General features: G+C 33.0%; 1 protein-coding gene across 2 annotated transcripts in view; it reads right to left on the bottom strand.

Annotated features, from left to right (window-relative positions):
• Positions 1-331: 331 nt before the first annotated feature.
• Positions 332-20,688, bottom strand: part of Nts (neurotensin) — a 62,230-nt gene continuing 41,873 nt past the window's right edge. The window contains exons 3-6 of one of the 2 annotated variants that reach the window (XM_013518119.1): positions 10,041-10,244; positions 7,861-7,922; positions 4,211-4,435; positions 332-1,090 (exon numbers count right to left, since the gene is read on the bottom strand). In XM_013518119.1, the coding sequence (XP_013373573.1) occupies positions 938-1,090; positions 4,211-4,435; positions 7,861-7,922; positions 10,041-10,113 (513 nt within the window). In that variant the 5' untranslated portion in view covers positions 10,114-10,244 and the 3' untranslated portion in view covers positions 332-937. Of the gene's footprint in view, positions 1,091-4,210; positions 4,436-7,860; positions 7,923-10,040; positions 10,362-20,688 lie in introns of those variants that run through there. The other variant, XM_005374412.2, reaches the window with a different exon arrangement.

Raw genomic sequence — 20,688 nt, 5'->3', positions numbered from 1 at the left:
CCACTAATGCTAAGATGTAAAGGCTGTAAGGGCTATGAGACCTTAATTATGATAAAAGAAATTTAAAAGGGTTTGTTTTTAAACGCTTTTAAAGTTTTTAAACTCCCTGTGTTCTTAAATCCCTGTGTTTGAAGAACAGCTTTAGCTTCAAATATACCACCTTAATCAGGAAAAATATTGATCACACTGATACTTTACTGATACTAAAAATAAAGCTACTATATCCAGGATAAATATGTCTTGCTGCCTATAACAACTGCTCACTTTGGTTTGTCAGGAGCATTACACACTAACTCTTCTAAAGGAAGTAAATATGCACAGAAGCATATGATTCTGATGGCTGGTTGTCTTTTTATTAGCTACCAAACTCATTTAACAGACAAAACATTCACTTGAAGCTCATTCACTAAAATAGCATAATTAACAATAGCTCAGTAATCATTTATTCAGGTAGTCCTATTTTGCCACAGTAGCTTTTGTTAATCTGAGAGATATATAAGTAAGTGTTGGAAAAGAGTATGTATTTCTCTCAGTATAATAAAACAATCAAATAGTAAAAGTTGTCATTAATTTTGGCTAATGATATGTAGGTTAAAATTTGCTGTCAAATGTTGTTATAATCTCTTATAATTCCATGTAAAATGTCATACATTTTGAATGTTTAAATAACTTATAACTTGTTTTGCAAAATCACAAAATATTTTATATGTAGCGTGATTAATATCAATTCCAATTATATTTAACACATCATGCTCAAGATCTAGTTTTATTTGAAAACATTTGGTCCAGTTTATATTAATCTAGAATAAAAACACACCCAGTAAACTACAGTCATAGAACGGACAAAATAAACATGTTGTCACATTTTCACACAAATATAATTAGATATTTAAAGAACGATCAATCACTACCACGCACAAATAAAATATTTGTCTTCTTAGTAATAGTAAGAGCTTCTCTTGAGTATATAAGGCCTTCTGGATTTATTCTCATACAGCTGCCTTTTCAGAATGTAGGGGATTTTTCTCTTTATGACTTCTTCCTTTTCATTTTTCTCATTTCCATTCTCAAGAATATCTTCCTGAATTGCCTGCAAGATAGAGTGAACATGAAGATCCCATGCATAAAATTCAGCACGTTAGACATTTTGTACATGTTATCTTATTTGTTACTGAGACAGCAAAGCACATGTACAATCTAAGAAATGGTATTGTGAAAGGACAGATAGGTATCAAATGGCTGAGATGGAATCGAACCTGATCCTTCTGACTCAGTGCCCTTCCTAATTCATAAGGGTAGGACTATCCTAAAGTTAAAACACTTTAGGGTGCTTTGAAGCCTAATACTAATCTCTTCAATTGACAGAACACATCAAAAAAATCTGAGGGAGGGGACAGAGAAAAAAGAGAAATCAAGGCATCTCATGTACAGGTACAAATTCCCTATAATGAATGTGATCATTATATGTATCTAAATTGTGCCGATAAACAACTTTAAAAACTCAATGTAGTTGATGCTTGACTTATCATAGGAAGGCCAAAATGTAATGAAATAGATGTCACATCAAAGATATATTTTTTGTATCTGATAAACCAAATTTGGCTGAAAAGTTAACACGATTTTATGTTCAATTAAGTCAATTACAGATCTGACTTGAGAGCCCCAAACACCCATTTTTCAATCAGAGAGAGGAATGCGTGGCTTTGCCTAATTTAGCTGTTGTAGAGAGCCACATATGTGAAAGCTCTACTTAAATGGCTAAGAGCTCCTTAAATTATGATTATCTTCTAAACTTTGGGGTCACTATAACTAATACTGACACTTAAATTATAATGCAGATGTATAACATCTATCACCAAGTATTTCATTTCAACCCACAGCTATTCAATTTCAGAGAAGGAAAACAAGCTACTGTCAGACAATCTAGTTTCTTAATCTTTACTTTCTCTGTGCATAGTCTGTAATTACTTGTACTATGCTTAGCACGATATTATTATTTTATTTTTAAATCACTGAATAACATTTAAAACAGCAAAAATTCCAATCTTATGTGGACTTGATTTATCTGCATAATAGTTTATTGAGAGGTTTTTGGCTTGACATTTCCCTAAATTAAGATTGTATTTTCAAGGTTTATTGACCTAAATAATATTTTAAAAAGTAAGCCTTTTAGCTGGAATTAAAATTAAAGGATGAGCAGTACAGCAAGCAAAATTAAAACTAGTCTTTTTGATTTTTCATGTGGAAAGCACCTTTTCATTAACTCCTTAGAATAAATACTAGACATTCTGCATGCATTTCCTCTCTTGTACAGGACAGCATTGGGGCAGTTAGAACTTTGTTACATTAGTGGGAGGGACCCTCAGGTCTTTAAAGACATAGGCAACTCAATGCATAACATGAAGCAAATTTTGCTTGGTAATTTATCTGAAAATGAACGTTTTCTCTGTTGGGAAAATTTTAAAATATTTTTTGTTTTTCTTTTTGGAAGCACTGTTTTCTCTTATCTTCCCTTCTTTTGGTTTTTTTTTTTTTTTGGTTTTTCTCCGGTACCGGGAACCGAACTCACGACCTTGCACTTGCCAGGCAGGCGCTTTTGCCATTGAGCTAAATCCCCAGCCCCATCTTCCCTTCTTTAGCCTGAAAATGCTATCATATTTTTCCAAAGTTGTAAATTATCTTTTAGAGCAACACAGAACACTAAAGGCAATATCTCAATTATAAGAATTTTTCAAGTACATTATTTCTAATAATTGTTACATTACTAAATTTTGGAATCTTTTCTTTTAAAAGGAGGTGTATATTAAATTTATTCCTTTATTAAGTTTATGCTTTCCTATTTCTTCAGTAGGGAGAAGAGAGTCAAGTTATAGGTAGTATTTGGGGAACTGAACATAACTTTGGATATACGTAAGAGATAATATTTTATACAACAGCATTTAAATTGTGTATCCAAAATGGAAAACTGTAGAAAACATCTGATTCAGAACACATGATTGACAGCCACATGGGATTATAGATAAATATGCCTTTGATGGCTACAGATGACCAACTGGCTAGGGTTGGAATGTTTTGATCACTTCATTATTAAGTTTATTCATAAATGTGCTATCACAAGTCAAATTTCATTATTCAATTATTTTAAATATTCCAAAGGAAGAAAGGGAAAAGGGAAGGAAGAAAATAGGAAAAAATAAGAAAAGCTTTTCTAAAGGAGAGAAAAATAGCTGAAGGGAGAGAAGAGAAAGGAGAAAAAATCACGATGCATCCATTTACAGGTGTAAATCCCATATGATGAATGTTATCATTATGTATATCTAAAATATACCAATAAATTTAATTTCTGAAAAATCCAAAATCATTTTCAAACCAAAGGCAGAAAGTCATCAAGATATTATTTCATATAAAGGATTCATCCAGGGCATTGTATTTCTGTACTGAAGAATTCAGCTATCTTGCAATGGACCTAATTTAATTACTAAGAATACCTGAAATATACACACCCCACTAAAATAGGAAAATAGCCTGACACAATCAATCAGGTTTGTTTATATATAAAGAAACACAGAGCAAAAGGGCCCCAAATAAAACAAGAATGATAGTGATAGATATCTTGTATAAATTATAAAAATATTTTTATTTACCAGATATATTAAAATCTCTATATATGTGCAAATCTGTAAGTTGTAAATAAAATTGGAATGATGCTATATTCTCATATTTTATATTTTTATAGAAATAAATACATATGCCTTTATTTGTTAATATATTCAAACCCAAATTGAAACTTTTGTATTTTGTTACTGTTTTGTTTGGAAACCTTTGTGCTCTGTGTTTGCTTACAGATAAACACACATAGCTCTGCTTTTAGGAAAACATGTTACATTCCTTAAATTTCTTAGACATGCCACCAGTACTACCATCAACAACGAAGTGGCCTAAGTATGGCCTCACTTTAGCACACAAAACATAGGGATCGAATCTGTCTTATGATAGACCTCATTTCTAAGCCTAGAGAGAAACTATTTTGCTAACTTCCAAATATTTGAGAAGGATCCTATGAATATATGAAAGAATGTTGCCCCAACACAGTTTATTCTTTTTAATGTTTGTGTGCCTCCAATTATCATATAATTATAATACAAAAACCACTACAAGTGAAAGTGCCTAGTATGACTGCAGTCATAGTTGTATTTTGGATTTGATTTACCTCCCAGCGTTGGAAGGCCCTGCTGTGACAGATTTTCTGCAGCTGGTATATTGTCAGCATCGCTTCCAAGCTAAAGCCATCTAAAACGAGGGGGAGTTTCCTCCTGGTAATGAGCTCCTCCTCATGGATGTCTCCTACTTCCTCAGGCTGGCTGTTCAGGTTATTTATCAGACTGCAAACATTCAGCAGGGTCATTTTCCAAGAGGGAACGCTTGCTTTACTGATCTGAAATATAGAAAAAAAATGATATTGCAATTTAAGCTTGCATCATAGAAATAAGATAAATTTCGATTGTGTTAAACTGTTATACTTCAGGGTCTAATCATTACTCTTAAATAATAAGTGCAGTGTTATTTATTTAGTAACTACACATATGTCCTGTTTGTAATAGAATGCAATAAAGCTACACACACACACACACACGTCCCCACACTTACATAGACCAAAAAAGACCAAAATCACAATGTTTACATATGTAATATATATATGTCAGATGAGAACACTAAACATTCAAAAATCACTGTTACCTCTTTTATCATTTTTGTTAAGTGTCTAATGAAGCAGATATTAAAATTATACTAATGAAATTAGACAATTACATTTAATGAGACCACTTAATATCTCACATATTAATAGTTGTCATAAGTGATATAACAGCTGACCAATCTATTTGTTTATAATTTAAAATGTTTTGTGGAATTGTCTTCCTTTCCTAATAAGGTTTGTCTGACCCATAATTAACATGAAAAACAACTTTGCTATATATGTCAACAATTATTAATAAGAAATAGGAGTGGAAGAACCTAACAGAAAAATAATTAACAAAATTGAACAAAAACATAAAAAAATAGAAAGTTTACATGAATTTTTTCCTCAAAGAAGGTTAAAAAGGATATAAATGATCAAAAAGCCATCATGGGAAGTCTCAAAAACAACAATATCAAGTAACAATTGTCATGAATTGGTATGAAACTGTGATGAAATTGCAAATTAATAGCAATTTTAAAAATATCAGGAGACTGGAAGTCGCAGAGAGAATTTGGTAACATAATTATAAAGTTAATTTGGAAAGAAGATAGAACAATAATCAAGAATATTTAGAAAAATTAAAATATACTAAGGAAGGGATCATTCTACCCGATATTAAGTACACCTCAAAGCTGCTGCAATTGATGGGATGAATTAAGAGGAAAACAATGAACATAAAACACAACAGAATACAAAACAATACAACATTTAAAAATTGATCCAAGAACATGTGGATGTGTAACATACAGCAAAAGCTGTATTTCAAATACTTTGGGACAGTAAGCTCAGGAGAAATCTGAACTTAAAACTTGATTATAAACTTCCTTGATGTATTACACTGAAACAATACTGACATGGGTTAACTATGAAGAAAATAAAATTCTTGTGAAAATATATAGCACTATTTTTTATTAACCTGGAAGATCACTAGGCAGATGTGTATACTAGAAAATATGTACTTCATACAGAAAATGTATACTTTATACAGAAAATATATATTTTAGACATATAGATGGGTATTTCATTCAAATGTATGGGTATTATTTATTTATAATACCCTGAACTAGACTTAAAAGCAAGTTATATAGGAAAAGCTGTCAGAAAATGTCCATCAATATCATATGTACAGATAGAACTCTCTAAAAAATAGTGAGAATTTAAGTATTTTAAGTATTTTTAAAGTTTTACAAGCATAAACTTTACATATGAGCTGAAAAATTACAGAATCATTCATTCAAAAATAAATGTAAAATGAAATAGAGTAATTCTCATTCTAAGTACCTACTTATCATAGATGGCATCTTATTTTTCTCATTTAAAAAGAAGCATGCAGATTCAAATCTTTTTCCTCCTAACCTGTGTTAGAGACACATCCAGGACTGAATAACATAGAAAAAATAAAACCTGCCTAAACTTTTGCAATGCGTTTCTCCTAAAGAATAAACTGAAATCATCCCATACTGGAATTATTTTTTCTTTGCAGTTTCTTCACCAGGAAGGTTCTCCAACTTCACTCTCACATGTTCTCAAGATAGTTAGTATCCACAAACTGTATTATATTTGAAGACTGTTTAGGTCCTTTTGTATCAAAGTACATTTGGAAGTACAGAAATAAAATATATGCATCAAGACACCAAGTTCTTCCAATGTAATTTATTTTCCAACAGAGCTTCATTTTGAGTTTAAGAGACTGTAGTCACGCAGGGAACTATCTCTTATCATGTGACAGATAAATTTAACTTTTGATGACTAAACTCAATTTCATTGTTTCTGATATAAGGTCTACCAAATAATGGTAGCATTTTGTTACAATACAATCAATTTTTGTGGACCTGGGCCACCTTGAGATATAGATGTGCTTAAATTCTCTCAAACTATTTTTTAAGAAAAACAGCAAAAATCATAGCTGTCATTTTTGAGATAATAATACTTTTACTCTCAAACACACAAAAAATAGGCTTTTTTTACATCCACTATCAAACATAACATGGTCTTCCTTGTACATTAGAGACAGTTGTTCCTAAAACATCCATCCAAGTAGGAAAGAAAACCAGAAGGCAGAAATAGACTCAGAATACATATTGCTTCAGAGTGTAGAAAGGAATCACCACTTAATTCCCTACCATAACATCCACTGAGTCTTCAATTTTGGTACAATACTGCTATGACCATGATTCCACCAAGTGTTTGTCACACCTAAGTATTTTTTTTTTTTTTTGAGAGATATCTTTTGATTGGAAACCTATGTCCTGGTCACACCCTTCGATGCACATTATTGAATAATTATGAGTCATTCTACATTATATGGTAGCATAGTAAACAGACATATTCTAATTGAGATTTATTTGCAGGTAAAGGTTGAGAAATAGGAAACTTGCTGTCACAATCCCAGGAAAAGGTGGATGGGGCTCAGGGTACAAAGTTTACTTGCTTCAGTGAAACAATTAGCAGGCACAGCTGACACTTCTGTTAAAGAGCACAGTTTGTAACTTTTAAGTACATTATAGAACATTATAAATTTCTCTGACATCATAAGCCGTAATCATTGCATTGAAATATAAAGAAACAAAGTTAAGTCATGTTAACTACCCCAACTGCATAAGATCAAATAGTTCATTAATAACAGCTTCAGGATCTGATCTCAACACTGCTATTTTCTAGTTTAATGTTCTCTCCTCCCTAGCACATTTCCTTCACAGGTCGTCATGAACAGTCATTTTTAATAGGAAAAACCTATTTTTCCCAGAGTATAATAAAAAGAAGCAAAAAGTTCACTTAAATTTCATTCAGGTATTTAACTTGAGGCCAATATACCTTTCATCACATATAATCTATTAAAGATGAAAACAGTCCCTTTAAATATATCTTGAGGTCCACCTAAGTTATATGTGACTTCTTAATTGAAATTAGACATGCTGATTGATACTCAGTGTAATTTCTTTTCCTGTCATGTCAATACTCTCAGCTTCTTAAAACTCAAAGAATTTTCTCAAACAGAGGAAATGCCTCACAAGGGAGTTTTCTATGTTGATGGCAAATCATTATAATAAGAAAAGAACACCCTATATATAATAAAGCTCATATATCCTCCAACAGTGAGTTCAAGAAAAGAAAATAATTACCTTTGATGTATGCATATTTGTCAATAAATCTGCCTCTAATGCTTTCATTTCCTCTTCAGAATCTGAATAAAATCAAAACCACATGTTCACTATATAATCACACATCTTGTAATTATATTGTAACCTAAAGGTTTTAAATTCATTTAAAAAATTAGCCACAGAGTTTTGCATAATGTAATTTTAGGCTGACAGACAGGTAGGATGCAAGAAGTACTTCTCAACATTAGGACATGGCTATTTGCTAAGAGGACAACTTATGATATGGAGTTGTTCACTGTCTGAATTTCAGAAAAAAATATTTGAATGTATTGACATTGCTATAGTTATTTTTACCAGCAATAATTTATGTTATTTCCATACTGATACTTGATAAAGAACACAATGAAAATATGAATACAACAGACTTTTTAAACACAAAGTCAAAGGTAATTTCATATTGATAATTTTAGAATAAAGAAAGATTCAGAAATTTATTTCACTAGAGATGCTGTTTTACAAAACACTTTTCAAATAATTGCTTTCTACTTTAAACAAGAATTTTGGATTGTGGATACACTGCAACTTCATCACAGGGAGATAAAGAAATTGTTTAAGCCAAATGAAGCTGCCCATCAACACATGCAACGTTGTATTGACAATGGATCTCTGAAATTTTTAGAAAAGTGTTTCCAAGTTTCTACTAGTGAACATTTAACAGAGAATAAAAATTTAGAAAATACTACAAAGTAATAAAGTTGTAGAACACTGTAATGAGGTGACTTGGTTCATATTCACTGATCAAATTGTGACAAGGCAAAAGTTAAAAGTTGCTCTATCCTCCTTTTATTAGATATTCTTATTAAAAAGAAGTATATACGGAGACATCATTTATGAGTTGCATCTGGAAAATAAATTACAGTGTGTATCATTTTCACTCTATGTATTAGAGATATAACATTTTTCCAAAGAAATAACAAATTCAATTAGTCATTTTTGAACAAATTACACCAAATTCTTCAAATATTTTGGGCTTATCACAGCAGATAATATCAGGAGCAAATATGTACAGTGTTTCATTAACAACCTGCTATCTCATACTTCTGAGCAAAACTTTAATCTCTGCTATTGGATGAATTCATAATTGTAGGGAAGTTAGTAGTTTTTTTACTACAGATTTGTAAAATTAGAAATTCAAGGCTTTTTCCAATAAAAACATGTTTTTACATAAGTCACATGTGTATGTTCTGTTAGATTTTAATTTCGTACTTAAAATAAATATCGAGTTTTAATTCAACAATTCGGTGTCATATTTATGAGAAATGAAAGTATAAAACAGGATTAATGATTTTTGCTGCATTTATCCCATTTTCTACTTTATCTAATTATTTTTCAAATATCAATTGAGCATATTGAAGTCATTATAATATTTCATATTACTTCTTTAAATTTAAGTATTATTTTCTAGGTAGATCATTGACAGATATTAGTGTTTCTCTTTAACTATCATGTACAAAACACTCTAAAGTTAAATATTTCCAGTAATATAAAAATACAAATTTTCCAATTACATTTTATATCAACTTGTATGACATGAAAAAATATGCAAATAATAATATAAATATCATGCCTGTCACACAGACTATAGACTATACTTTTTTGAAAAAGATTAGGAACATTTTATATGTTTCTAGGAATGATTTTATAAATATTTCATTCACTTATTCATCAATTTTTACTGTATATAGTCTAGCATATAGAGATAAAAATAATTTTAGGACAATTATACAAATGGGAAAAAAAACAAGCCACAGCTTCCTAAGAGAATGAGGGTGAGAGGAAAGCATTTTAAACAGAGTGAATTTTAACAATAAATTTCCATTTTTCACAGGCACAGCCCCTAACAATGACCAGCTTAAATCAAACTTTTATATTTGTTTCCCTTTCTCTACCTTCTCTATTGCAAAGAGGGCATGCAGTATTTCACTGAAATCCCTTCTGTTACTTTGCAGATTTAAAAAAGGGAAAATAAACCTTTCAGTTCTTATAAACACAGAGCACGACAAATTCACAGTTTCTATTACTATAAATAAAGCCAATTCTGAGTAAGTGGAGAAAACTCTTCTCTTGGATTCATTAACTGAAGTAGCAGCTCACTGCAAAAGAAATCACTCTAGGGAGTAGTGAATTGCAGCTTAGCTTACCTGAGCACAGACCCCAGGAGCTGAGAGCCAGCAGTAGCATGCACAGCAGCTGGATATTCATTCCTGCCATCATATCCTTCAGCCTTCCACCACCCAAGTCCACGAAAGCCAGAAAGACGCTGAAGGGGGCTCTCCTTAGAGCGTTCCCTTCCCTTCAGCTGGCTTTGAATGTGAGTGAACTGTGAGGGTTGCTGTGGCCATCCCCTGTATATGTATGTTAGAGAGGATGATGTCATGAGTGTATAGGGATTATGTTTGCAGGATGTGCCCTGCTTTACCCTCCCTTCTCTCTCACCTTCCTCCTCCCCATTTCCTTTGTCCCTTACCCCCCCACACACTCCTGAACCTTTAGTGGATGTGACGATCTTCCCTAATTGCTGCTGTTGCTCCAGATTTCTGACGCACAGAAGGAGTCATCCACACGTACTGCCATGAACTGGAAAAGAACCCTCGGTGCCATTCTTTCCTCGTTTTCTCTAAAGTCCCCACTCTAAGAATTAGTCATTCCCACTTTGTAAAAAGTCAGATCTTTTTATAATATTTAGGAAAATCTGCAGACTATGTACATTCAATTCCTGGCTCCTTAATCAAGGAAGGTTTTGGATTTAGAGTATATTTCTGGTAATCTAAACTTCTGAGTAAGTGTTTTGTGATTTCAGAACTAATATATGTTTTAAATAGTACATGATAAAATAAAGAACATAGAGACAGAGAATGTGTGATAAAATAAGGATTAAGCAAAATAATTTAGAAAAATAAAAGAGAAGCAATGAAGAAGAATGACTAGTGGCTCCAAAAAACTGTAATATTATTTCCTGATGCATTTAAAAGTTTTTATTAAATGTATCTGACAGAAAGACTGAATTGTACATGGTAACTTTTGGTTGAATGTCGTAAAAATCATGTTTGTGGAATGCTGCTATAAATTATGTGCTAGGAGTGGAAAATGTGTCTAGTTGCAGTAATGAAGTTTTCCTCCCGTGATGTTTGACTCTTTCTGTCTGCACTGCTTGATTCATTCTGAATTCATTCCTGATGCTGCAACCAATTCTCATAATTCCCTGTTTTTCACCATTGTATCAAATTTCCTTCCCTGGGGTATTCATTTTTGCCATAAAACTGAGAACGCACATTCAGAAAGAAAGAAAAAATCTTATATAGCTGCCATTCATCGAAGGCAACTACCTAAGACAGAGTCCTCTCGATTTTCATAAATTACAGTGATATTCAGTCTTTGTCTGGATTCTCAGAAGAACATTTTTCAAAATGCTTTTTGGAGAAAAGCTTTTTTCTTGCATTAGGTATTTCAGAATACATGGAATGATCTGAACAGACACTACAGGTAGGGTTATGAATATTTAAAATTAAAGGTATCTGAGATTTGTTTAGTAATTAAATAAATTAGTTATTTAGTAATAATTGAAAGAAAAATCTGCAAAGAGTTCTACACAGTTGAGTTATATTATACAGTATATGTTGTATTAACTTCATCTTTATTCTAAGGTTAAGGAAAGGGATTAATTTTAAACATTTAATAATTGTTTCTCATAGCAAAAACAGGTCTTATAATTGAATGTTCAGGAATTTAGCAATGCCTGATACTTCTATTGCTTTTAATTCACTTAGTAACTTGTATGAAACATATCGAACATACTCAACTAGGGAAAGTTTTCTATAGAGGATACCTAATTGAAGAAATGTGAACTAATGTCTAGATTTTTTTCCTTTGCTTTCCTACCATTAGGGGGCACAAAAGATGCAGAAAAGGCTTTTGATCACTTATTCTGAGAACTGTGCTAATTTTCCTTTTGCTATCAGAACACCTTTGAGACAGAATCCTTTTAAAGCCATTTTGCTGAAGAAATCAAGAAATTATGTTCTTTGCATGATATTTAAATGAGTTGCTTGTCTGCTTTTGAATTGCAAACACAAAGAATAATCTTTTAAAATATGTGGTAACAGTCTAAGAGTGCAAAGGAAGTGTGAATCTTATTTCCTCAAGTGATTTCTTCAAGAAGTGAACCCAAAGGAAATGCTGACAATTTTTTTTTAAAGATGAAGGAATAATCAAAATTCATTTAAATATACAACACGAATATTTTTTGTTAATGTGAAAATTATTGTAGATACGTGATATATCCAAAAGAACTGAGGAACATGTGTTCTAATGTCAAATCATGATTAAGAATAAAATAAACGTGCTACACTCTTTTTCTTTTGGGAATAAAAAAGATGTGCAATCTTTCTGGTAAAGTTATAAAGTAGATAAACTTTATCTGAATTCTAACTGAAAAATTTTCCCTTTTAACCTAATATTATGAAGCTACAAAAATGTTGATAAAACAATTTATTTTAGGACAAGACCTAAGTGTGCATACTTACATTTAAAAATGTCCTAGAAAATATTCAAGGGATGCCTCTCGTGAAGGATTTTAGGCAATTTTCAAGGAGATGAAAACTATTTTTATTCTAGAGACATTCTATTTAAAATCTTTCTTTTTACTAAATTTTCTAAAAGTAGAAAATTGTTTGAACATTGTTTTGTGATAGTCTTCATATGATCTCCTTCCAGTTTAAGCTCACTAACTTTAAGAGGATATCACTTATCTACAGATCTGTTGCTTGCAAGATCGCTACAGTTTTTTGGTTTCCAAGTTTCATCTGTGCTTTTTAAGCATATATTAGATAATTTCTCACAATAATCAACAGAGATGCCTGAACAATTTACCCTTAGAAAGAATATGCATAGATGTATGCAGTTTGGAGCAGGAAAAGCTCTGGAACACCTGATGACCAGTGGTTCTCCGGTTTCATGTGATTTCTTCCTGTGCCTCTGCAGGCTTCTGCACATCACCAGAAGCTTTCTGGGTCGTCCAGTAGTTCTAGAACTAAATAGCTTCAACATGGCATTTTTCCTTACCATCTGAAATCTGTCATTCATTTTTTTTGAACATCCTGTCTCTTCCTTTGTGATTTTATCTCTCATTTTTAAAATACTGTCTTATGATCCAGTGAAAACAAATCTCTCCAAGTTTCAACCCTAGAAGTATTCTCAGTTTAACAATATTAATCAATGTAACAATAACCCACAACCTTCAAGTCAACTCTTGAAAGTATTCTCATCCACTTTAACTCTACCTAATTTCAGCTAAAGGCTTATCCAAAACTTATCTGTACTATTTGTTTTAAACCACGAAGTTCAATAAGGAAAAAAAAAATCATTGTGGTTCTGCTTCTAAGGTTTGTAATACATAACTTCACAAAGCATACCTAATAAACTAAATTTAGATATTAGTTACATTAGATATCCAACATGTTATTTCAGTGTTTCTATTTCACCATAGGTAGGCACAATTTGTAAAGCTTCCTTGTTATGATTTATCTTTATATTTTATGTGAGCCTTTAGAGTGGCCTTTTCTCAATAACACATTTCCTCCCTGACTGGGAAAATCAACTTTTAAAAATCATTCCACATGATCACCCTGAGATTATATGCATTCATCAGCTGAATGTCTAGGATAAAATGTGACTTTGCTTTATTTCCCTAAATGAATCTCTGGTTGAGGGATATAACTCTGATTCATCTGAACAAACACTGACTACAAACTCTGTAAACCCAATTGATTTTCTTGTTCAATTAAAGATCTCTCTCTAAATATACAAACAGATATGTGCAACCACACACCCATGTCCAGACATATTACCTTACATACTAAATACATACACTTCAGCCCTTGAACCTTTAGGTAAATGGAAGCCAAATGTTCAATTTCCCAATCTGAGTGCAACTGCAATTTCCATAATCTCTACAAATTCCCAGCTCATTTGCATTTTGGTCCTCCTGTGTCTATTATTGCATCCTTATATATAATTCACCTTGAAAAAATGATAGATGATTTTTAGATAAAGCACATTTTGCAGCTTAAATAATAGCACATAGTTTGCTTGAGATCTGCGTTAGTGAGTTTCCATAAGGATGCTCTGTATCTTGTTTCTCATATCTAAGAAAATAAAGACACACACCAAATCTCTACTTCTTGTGCATAATGCTCAAGTAATTGTCCCAAGACTCTTTTCTGAATAAGAACAAAATTACTGGTGTAAAAAAGATTCTTGACAATCACTTTCTTTTCTATTTCTTGGTTTTACAAATTAGTATAATTATCTAGAGTAGCAAATGAGTTTTTATTAAAAGAAAACTTTCTCCATTCTTGTGTTATAGAACCTAAGAAGACTTTTTTACATTTTGTGAGCATCTTCAATATTCAGATTTGAACAGACATAATTGAGCTACCATTTACTGATATCAGATTTGGCAAAACATGTCTTTTTAAAAATCATTTCGTTTATTTATTCATTTTGCAAGGCTGGAGAATGAAACAGGGGACCTGTTAAATTAGAAAAAATATAACTCTACAAATGGGTTACACTTCCAATGCTTAGTGAAATTACTTTTCTTTGCTCTAACATGATATTAGATGTTGAATTTGCAATACAATGGTTATGTATTAGTCATTTTTCATCCTGTTTCTTTATATGGTGTCATATACACAGTCCTTTCCCAGTGAGCTCAAGGCATGCCATGGTTTTGAATCTTATGTTTCTTGTAACAGCCTCCATGTTTGAGTTGTACATCCAATAATATCCACAGTGATATATTTAGAATTACATTGAGTAATTACTGTCTATAGCAAAAGTTCAATTTCTTCAAACAACATTCCAGAAATACCTTCTGTAGATGGGAAAAGGGATCTAGGGATGGAAGGAAAGGGGCAGAAGAGATAAGAGAGGGACACTGAAAAGAATTAAGATGAGATGTAGTCACATATCAACTCCTCAACATGAATATATTCATCGTATACTGTGAACATCCACTGATAAAAAAATCTAGTAGAAAAAATCCTCCTCTAAGATTTCCCATTTCAATTTTGGAATCATGATTTATTGAGCTGCATATGTGAAAACACTGGAATCTATTGACATTACTTTTTGCCTCCCCAGCCCACTGGGTTTATCATCAAAACATAATCCACATTCAACTACTACTTTTTGAGGCTGGGGATCTAGCTCAGGGGCAGTGTCTGCCAGGCAAGCACAACTTCATGAGTTCGATTCCTGGTACCTGAAAAAAAAAAACAAAAAAACAAAAAAAAACAAAAAAAAAACCACCAAAATCAACTACTACTTTTTACTTCACTGTTACCACCTAGATTCAAGACATCACCACCTTGGAGACTGAACTGAAGCAATGACCACTTGAATACTCTCCCTATAAAGTCTTGGTCCCTTTCAATATAGTCATCACATAATAGGCAAAGTATTTTTTAATATAAATCTATGTTTTGTCATTCACTGCGTAAAATTCTCTCAAGATTTTTGTTTATACTTTAAATAAATTCTTGACCAAAGCCTGTATTGCCAGAGTGGGTCTCTCTCTTCTTTGTCATCATATCCTATGATGCTAAACTCTGTCTCTATATTTTAATCACACTGGCTTTCGGACTTTCCCTCAAACATACCATACTTTTCCTCCAGATATTAATGAATAATGCTCAGCTTACTCTTCCACATTCCCTGCCTCCTCGCAGAGTAAATGGAAAGTAGTTCCTCACTCTTTGACCTTTACTTTGGTTATGGGACTTGCGCTGGTCAATGAAATTTACTAAATATAAGGACAGCAAAGACTTAGTGTGTGCTTGAAGCTTAAGGGTTGCGTTTTCATTCTTCTTCCACTGCCTGGAAAAAACTTTTCCAAGATAATCCCAATATAAGAAAAAACATATGGAGCATAAAAATCCCACCTGGCTTGCAACTTTGTACTTTAAAGCAGAGATTCCTGAATTTGAAATAAGGTTGTCTGAGCTAACTCGAACATATGAACATGCTTCAGTGATTCATTTCAACTACTTGACTTCTGGAGCAGTTTGCTATGCAGTGTTTCGGTGACAATAGCTGACTGATATAACCACTACCTATTTAAAAACTCATCCCATTCAATTGCTTAAACTTGTAATTTATCCATTTATTCTTTGTAATTTATCCATTTATTCTTTGCCTTTTATAAGTAAAAGTCATATACACTTTTTTTTTTGCCAGCATCAGGATCCATTTTTATTTATTTATTTTTTTTAATTTTAATGAGAGTAGTAAATAATAAACAATCAAACGAAGAAATAGAATCATGGCAGCATACCAGTATCACAAATATAAACAAATCAAAGAAGAACATTCAAAGTGATACAGCGTCTCAAGACAAAATAATACGAATCAACAGTGGTTGTTACATTACATATCGCTATCCTCAACTGCATCACTCAGATTACCAGATGTAAGAATGAAAGATTGCTCAAACCATTATAGGGAATAAGAAAATAATTCTTGTCGAGTGAAACTCTATATTATCTCTACTGTTTTATCGAAGAGTCATATACAGTTTTATCTTGTTTGTTTACATTATCAGAACAAAGATAACACTTTATACTGTAAAGCATTCAGTAAATGTTGAAAATTTGGTAAATCAATGAAATTGTAAACTGTCCTTCTTAGTGGTTTTGGGGTACCTGTCTCTCTCATCTCTCACAAGAATTTCTATTCTCCAATTGGTGAACAATGGAACCCAGGAAGCAGACCTTTTTTGAAGAAATTTCTGGCCAAATAAGATAATGTGAATGATTGCTTCCCTCTAAAGGGTCTTAGATATTGTTTTAAATTGCCATTTACGTTTTGTAAGCTGCCACTGAGAACAAGTGAGCGATGCTAGCAACACACCCTAGTGCCTCCATTTTTAGCAGTCACTTGGTACCGAGAGAGTAGGAACCAGCAAATTGTCAGAGCAGAAGACTACAGCTGACAGTTCGGCAGTCTAAGCTAGCAAAGAGCCAGTACAAACTGTGTCACTGGCCTGAGAGTAATTTAAAGAATCAACCTGAAATTCAGTTATTGGAAACCTACTTTATGGTGCTTGGGGTACAGCTCGGCAGTACAGCACTTACCTGGCAAGTGCAAGGTCTTGAGTTCAATTACCAGCACCAAAAAGAAAAGAAAGGAAGGAAGCAAGCAAGCAAGGAAGGAAGGAAGGAAGAGAGAGAGAGAGAGAGAAAGAAAGAAGGAAAGAAAGAAAGAAAGAAAGAAAGAAAGAAAGAAAGAAAGAAAGAAAGAAAGAAAGAAAAGAAAGAAAACCTACTTTACAATGGGCACATTACCAGTTTAATTTGATTTCATATAAAATATCATACTGTGAAGCTGGTTTCACTGGATGGTGTTATTCTCATTGTGTAGCTTTAAAAAATAATAGCGGGCCTCAGTAACTATAGGTGGGCTTGTTAAGTACAGTGGATAGGACTTTAACTTCAGTGGATAGTAGTGAAAATCCTTTGGTTTATAAAGTGACAGCGATGTGTCATTAATATCATATTCAGTTAACAACTCGAAAAACCATACTGATATGCTGTAGAACATATTACGACGAGAATAGGTTAAATTTTAATTTAAAAACACATTTAGTAAAAAAGTATACAATTTTGATTGTAATTTATCATTTTAATTATTTTTCTCCTTTTTAGGCTTTCGTGTGTTGTACATCTTTAACAATTATACAGACCTTTCATCTCAGAACATCTTTTCATTAAATGGACTATAGAGAAGCTAAGTGATTTCTGTATGTCTTGAGTTGTTCTAACCTGGAGCATTAGGATGTATAGAAAGGAGAATCAAAGAGAGAATACGCTTGCGATTGAACTGTAGAAGCTAGCTAGCCTCCTGGGAAGGAGGGCATTTCCTACTTCGTCCTCTAGGTGGAGACATTAGTATGTATACAATGGAAATAAGACGTAGAACTCTTGCCGTACTAGATCATATTTTAATGCCACCATAATTCACTGATCCAAACAATTCTAGAACTGAAACAAGTCAGGTGGAACTAGTTTTATAATTTCATTTTACAGAAAAAAAATGCAGGCCCAGATACTCTAACTAGGTTGTGAATTTCCTTCACTATTCTGTTTAGTCAGATTGACCCTAACTATACAGATCTGATCTCACGTCTTTTCCCAAGAAAAAGCTATTTTACAACATCAATCAAGTTATTTTGAAAAATTAGTACATGCTCTGTGAGTTTCACTGTTATTATTCCACCATTCCCACAAGTTGAAACACACTGAAAAGATATTACTTGCTAGAAAATGGGCTTTTCTTTTGGGCAAGTCTTGGTTGGCTTAATTTTGAATAATATTTTGCTTTTACCATATTTAGTTGTGGTGCTATCTTGCAGTGACAATATAAAATAATTTAGCTTATATACTATGGATTCTCTACTCAGATAATATTTTGTTAAATTATGCAATACCATCATCTGTTTTCTTTGTTCTCTCTGGCTCTGAAGTCAGATATATGTGATCATAAGTCAAGGAACCACACTCAAATGCCTACAAGGCATAGACAGGTAACATATCCCATCTAAATCCGATTTAATGGAACCATTAGCTTGCTACTAGACTTCTGATGATTTTTCCTCCATGTGAAAGAATAAATATAGAATGGAAGACTTTCCAGTTTTTCAGGAGGATAACAGAAGTGTTCCACACTTCAAGTCCCTTTGTTAGATAGCCAAGATTTCAAAATATGCCACAAAATACAGAAGACATAGATAATAGTTTAAATGAATATAAATGGGGGCTGGGGATTTAGCTCAGCGGCACAGCGTCTGCCTGGCAAGAACAAGACCTTGAGTTCGATTCCTGGTACCGGAAAAAACAAACAAACAAACAAACAAACAATGAATATAAATGTTGTTTTTGTTTTTGTTTTTGTTTTTTTCCCAGTACTGGGAATCGAATTCACGACGTTGCTCTTGCCCGGCAGGCGCTTATGCCACTGAGCTATATCTCCATCCCCCACAAATATAAATGTTAAAATTCACACACTCTTAACAATTGTCTTTCAGTGTGACCATTTTAGGAAACTGTCCACTAACTCTGACAATATCATCACACTATCCATTTGACATGTCTCTCAGTAAATATATCACTGATTTTAAATGCATAGATCTAACATGGCTACATGTCATATTTTAATGATGTGATTTCCAGTGATTTACCAGCGTTGTCTAAGTTATCAGACCTACTGGCATATATTTGTTTATGATGTTTCCTTATTATCTGCTCTCACTGTAGGATCTAGAGTAATGTTCTCTTTTCATTGCTGATAATGATTTAGTTTTCCTTTTTGTTTTACTGATACATCTTGCTAGAAATTATCACTTTCGTTCACTTTTTCAAAAAACTTTAGGCATTTGCTAATTTTCTTCATTTTTTTCTCTATTTCATTGATTTGCACTCATTTAAGTAGCATTTATTTCCTGTTTTACCAGTTAAGATTATTATTCGTTTTCTGTCTACCTTCAGTTAAGCTTAGAAAGATTTTAAACCTTTTCTTTTTCTAATATAAACACTTAAATTTATAAATTCCACCAGATTATAACATTTTTCACCGATTTTCATAAATTGTATTTTCATTATAATTTTTAAGACTATCTTCCATTTTGATACCATGTAAAGGATTTTTTCTAATCACAATGGTATGAAACTGGAAGTCAACAATAGGACAAAGTTAGAAAAATTTACATATATGTGGAAATTAAACACATACCACATAAAATGAATGAGCAAAGAACAAATTACTAGGGACACAAGATATTGAGATAAAGATTACACGTAGAAATTGATGAGATATAGCAAAAGGAATTCTAAAAGCAAAACAGCAATATGTACACGAAAAAAGACGAAAGCTCAAATGGTCAACTACGGTGAGTAAGCTGGTTGTGCACTTGACTGTCTTAGAAGCCACACACCAGACTGTAAAAACACGCCGCTTGGTGTGTGAGGGTACATCATGGAGGCTTGGGGTCTGTATTTGGTCCATCCTTCCTTCCCCTCTGACATTGTTTCTCTGCTTTGCTTCCTGGTTATAATCAACTGAACAATTTGCTCCCCCACTCCCTTCTTCCTTTATGCTTTTGCCTTGGGGCCAGATGACTATGTAATGAATCCTCTAAAACCATGAACCAAATTAAATGTCACCTCCCTTAAGTTGTGGATATCCCCGTGGTAGAAAAGCTGACTAAAGGAGGTGGAGCCCTAGAATCCTAAAAGCAGAGCCTGACAGGTTATTCTAGATGGAGTTCACAAGACCAGAATGCGGATAGGAAAGCCCAGGGTAGCAGTAAAGGTGCAAAAGAATTCAGTTGTAGACAAGACCTCCACTGGCAATTGGGCTAAAGACTGCGTAGTTACACCCTGGAACAAAATGTACCTCAATTTTGCCCATGTCCTGAGACTTTGCAGGAGACTGAGATTAAAGAAAATGGATTCATCGATTTAGTGGAGTAAATCTCCAGGCATGTGGAGTATTACTGGCTGCTTTTAGCCAGACTGGGGTTGAAAATGAAAGTTGGAGACAAAAAACAGAGCAGAAAAATTTGAAAAGCTTAAATTTTTGCCTAAAAAGAAGCAAAATAATGTGTAAGATCATAATGCATGCAAATCTGGGGCCAAACGAAGATAAGTAAAGGAAGGTAAATAAAGAAGACGAAGTGTGAGGCCCTCGGAGCCGGCCGAGCAGGCTCCCCCAGCCCCCCGCGCCTTGCGCCCA

This window comes from Chinchilla lanigera, unplaced genomic scaffold (genome assembly GCF_000276665.1).
Source record: "Chinchilla lanigera isolate Chin_1 unplaced genomic scaffold, ChiLan1.0 scaffold00004, whole genome shotgun sequence".
NCBI lineage: Eukaryota > Metazoa > Chordata > Mammalia > Rodentia > Chinchillidae > Chinchilla > Chinchilla lanigera.
The sequence above is the reverse complement of the archived record's forward strand: the minus strand, read 5'-3'. Positions and strand labels throughout refer to the sequence as shown.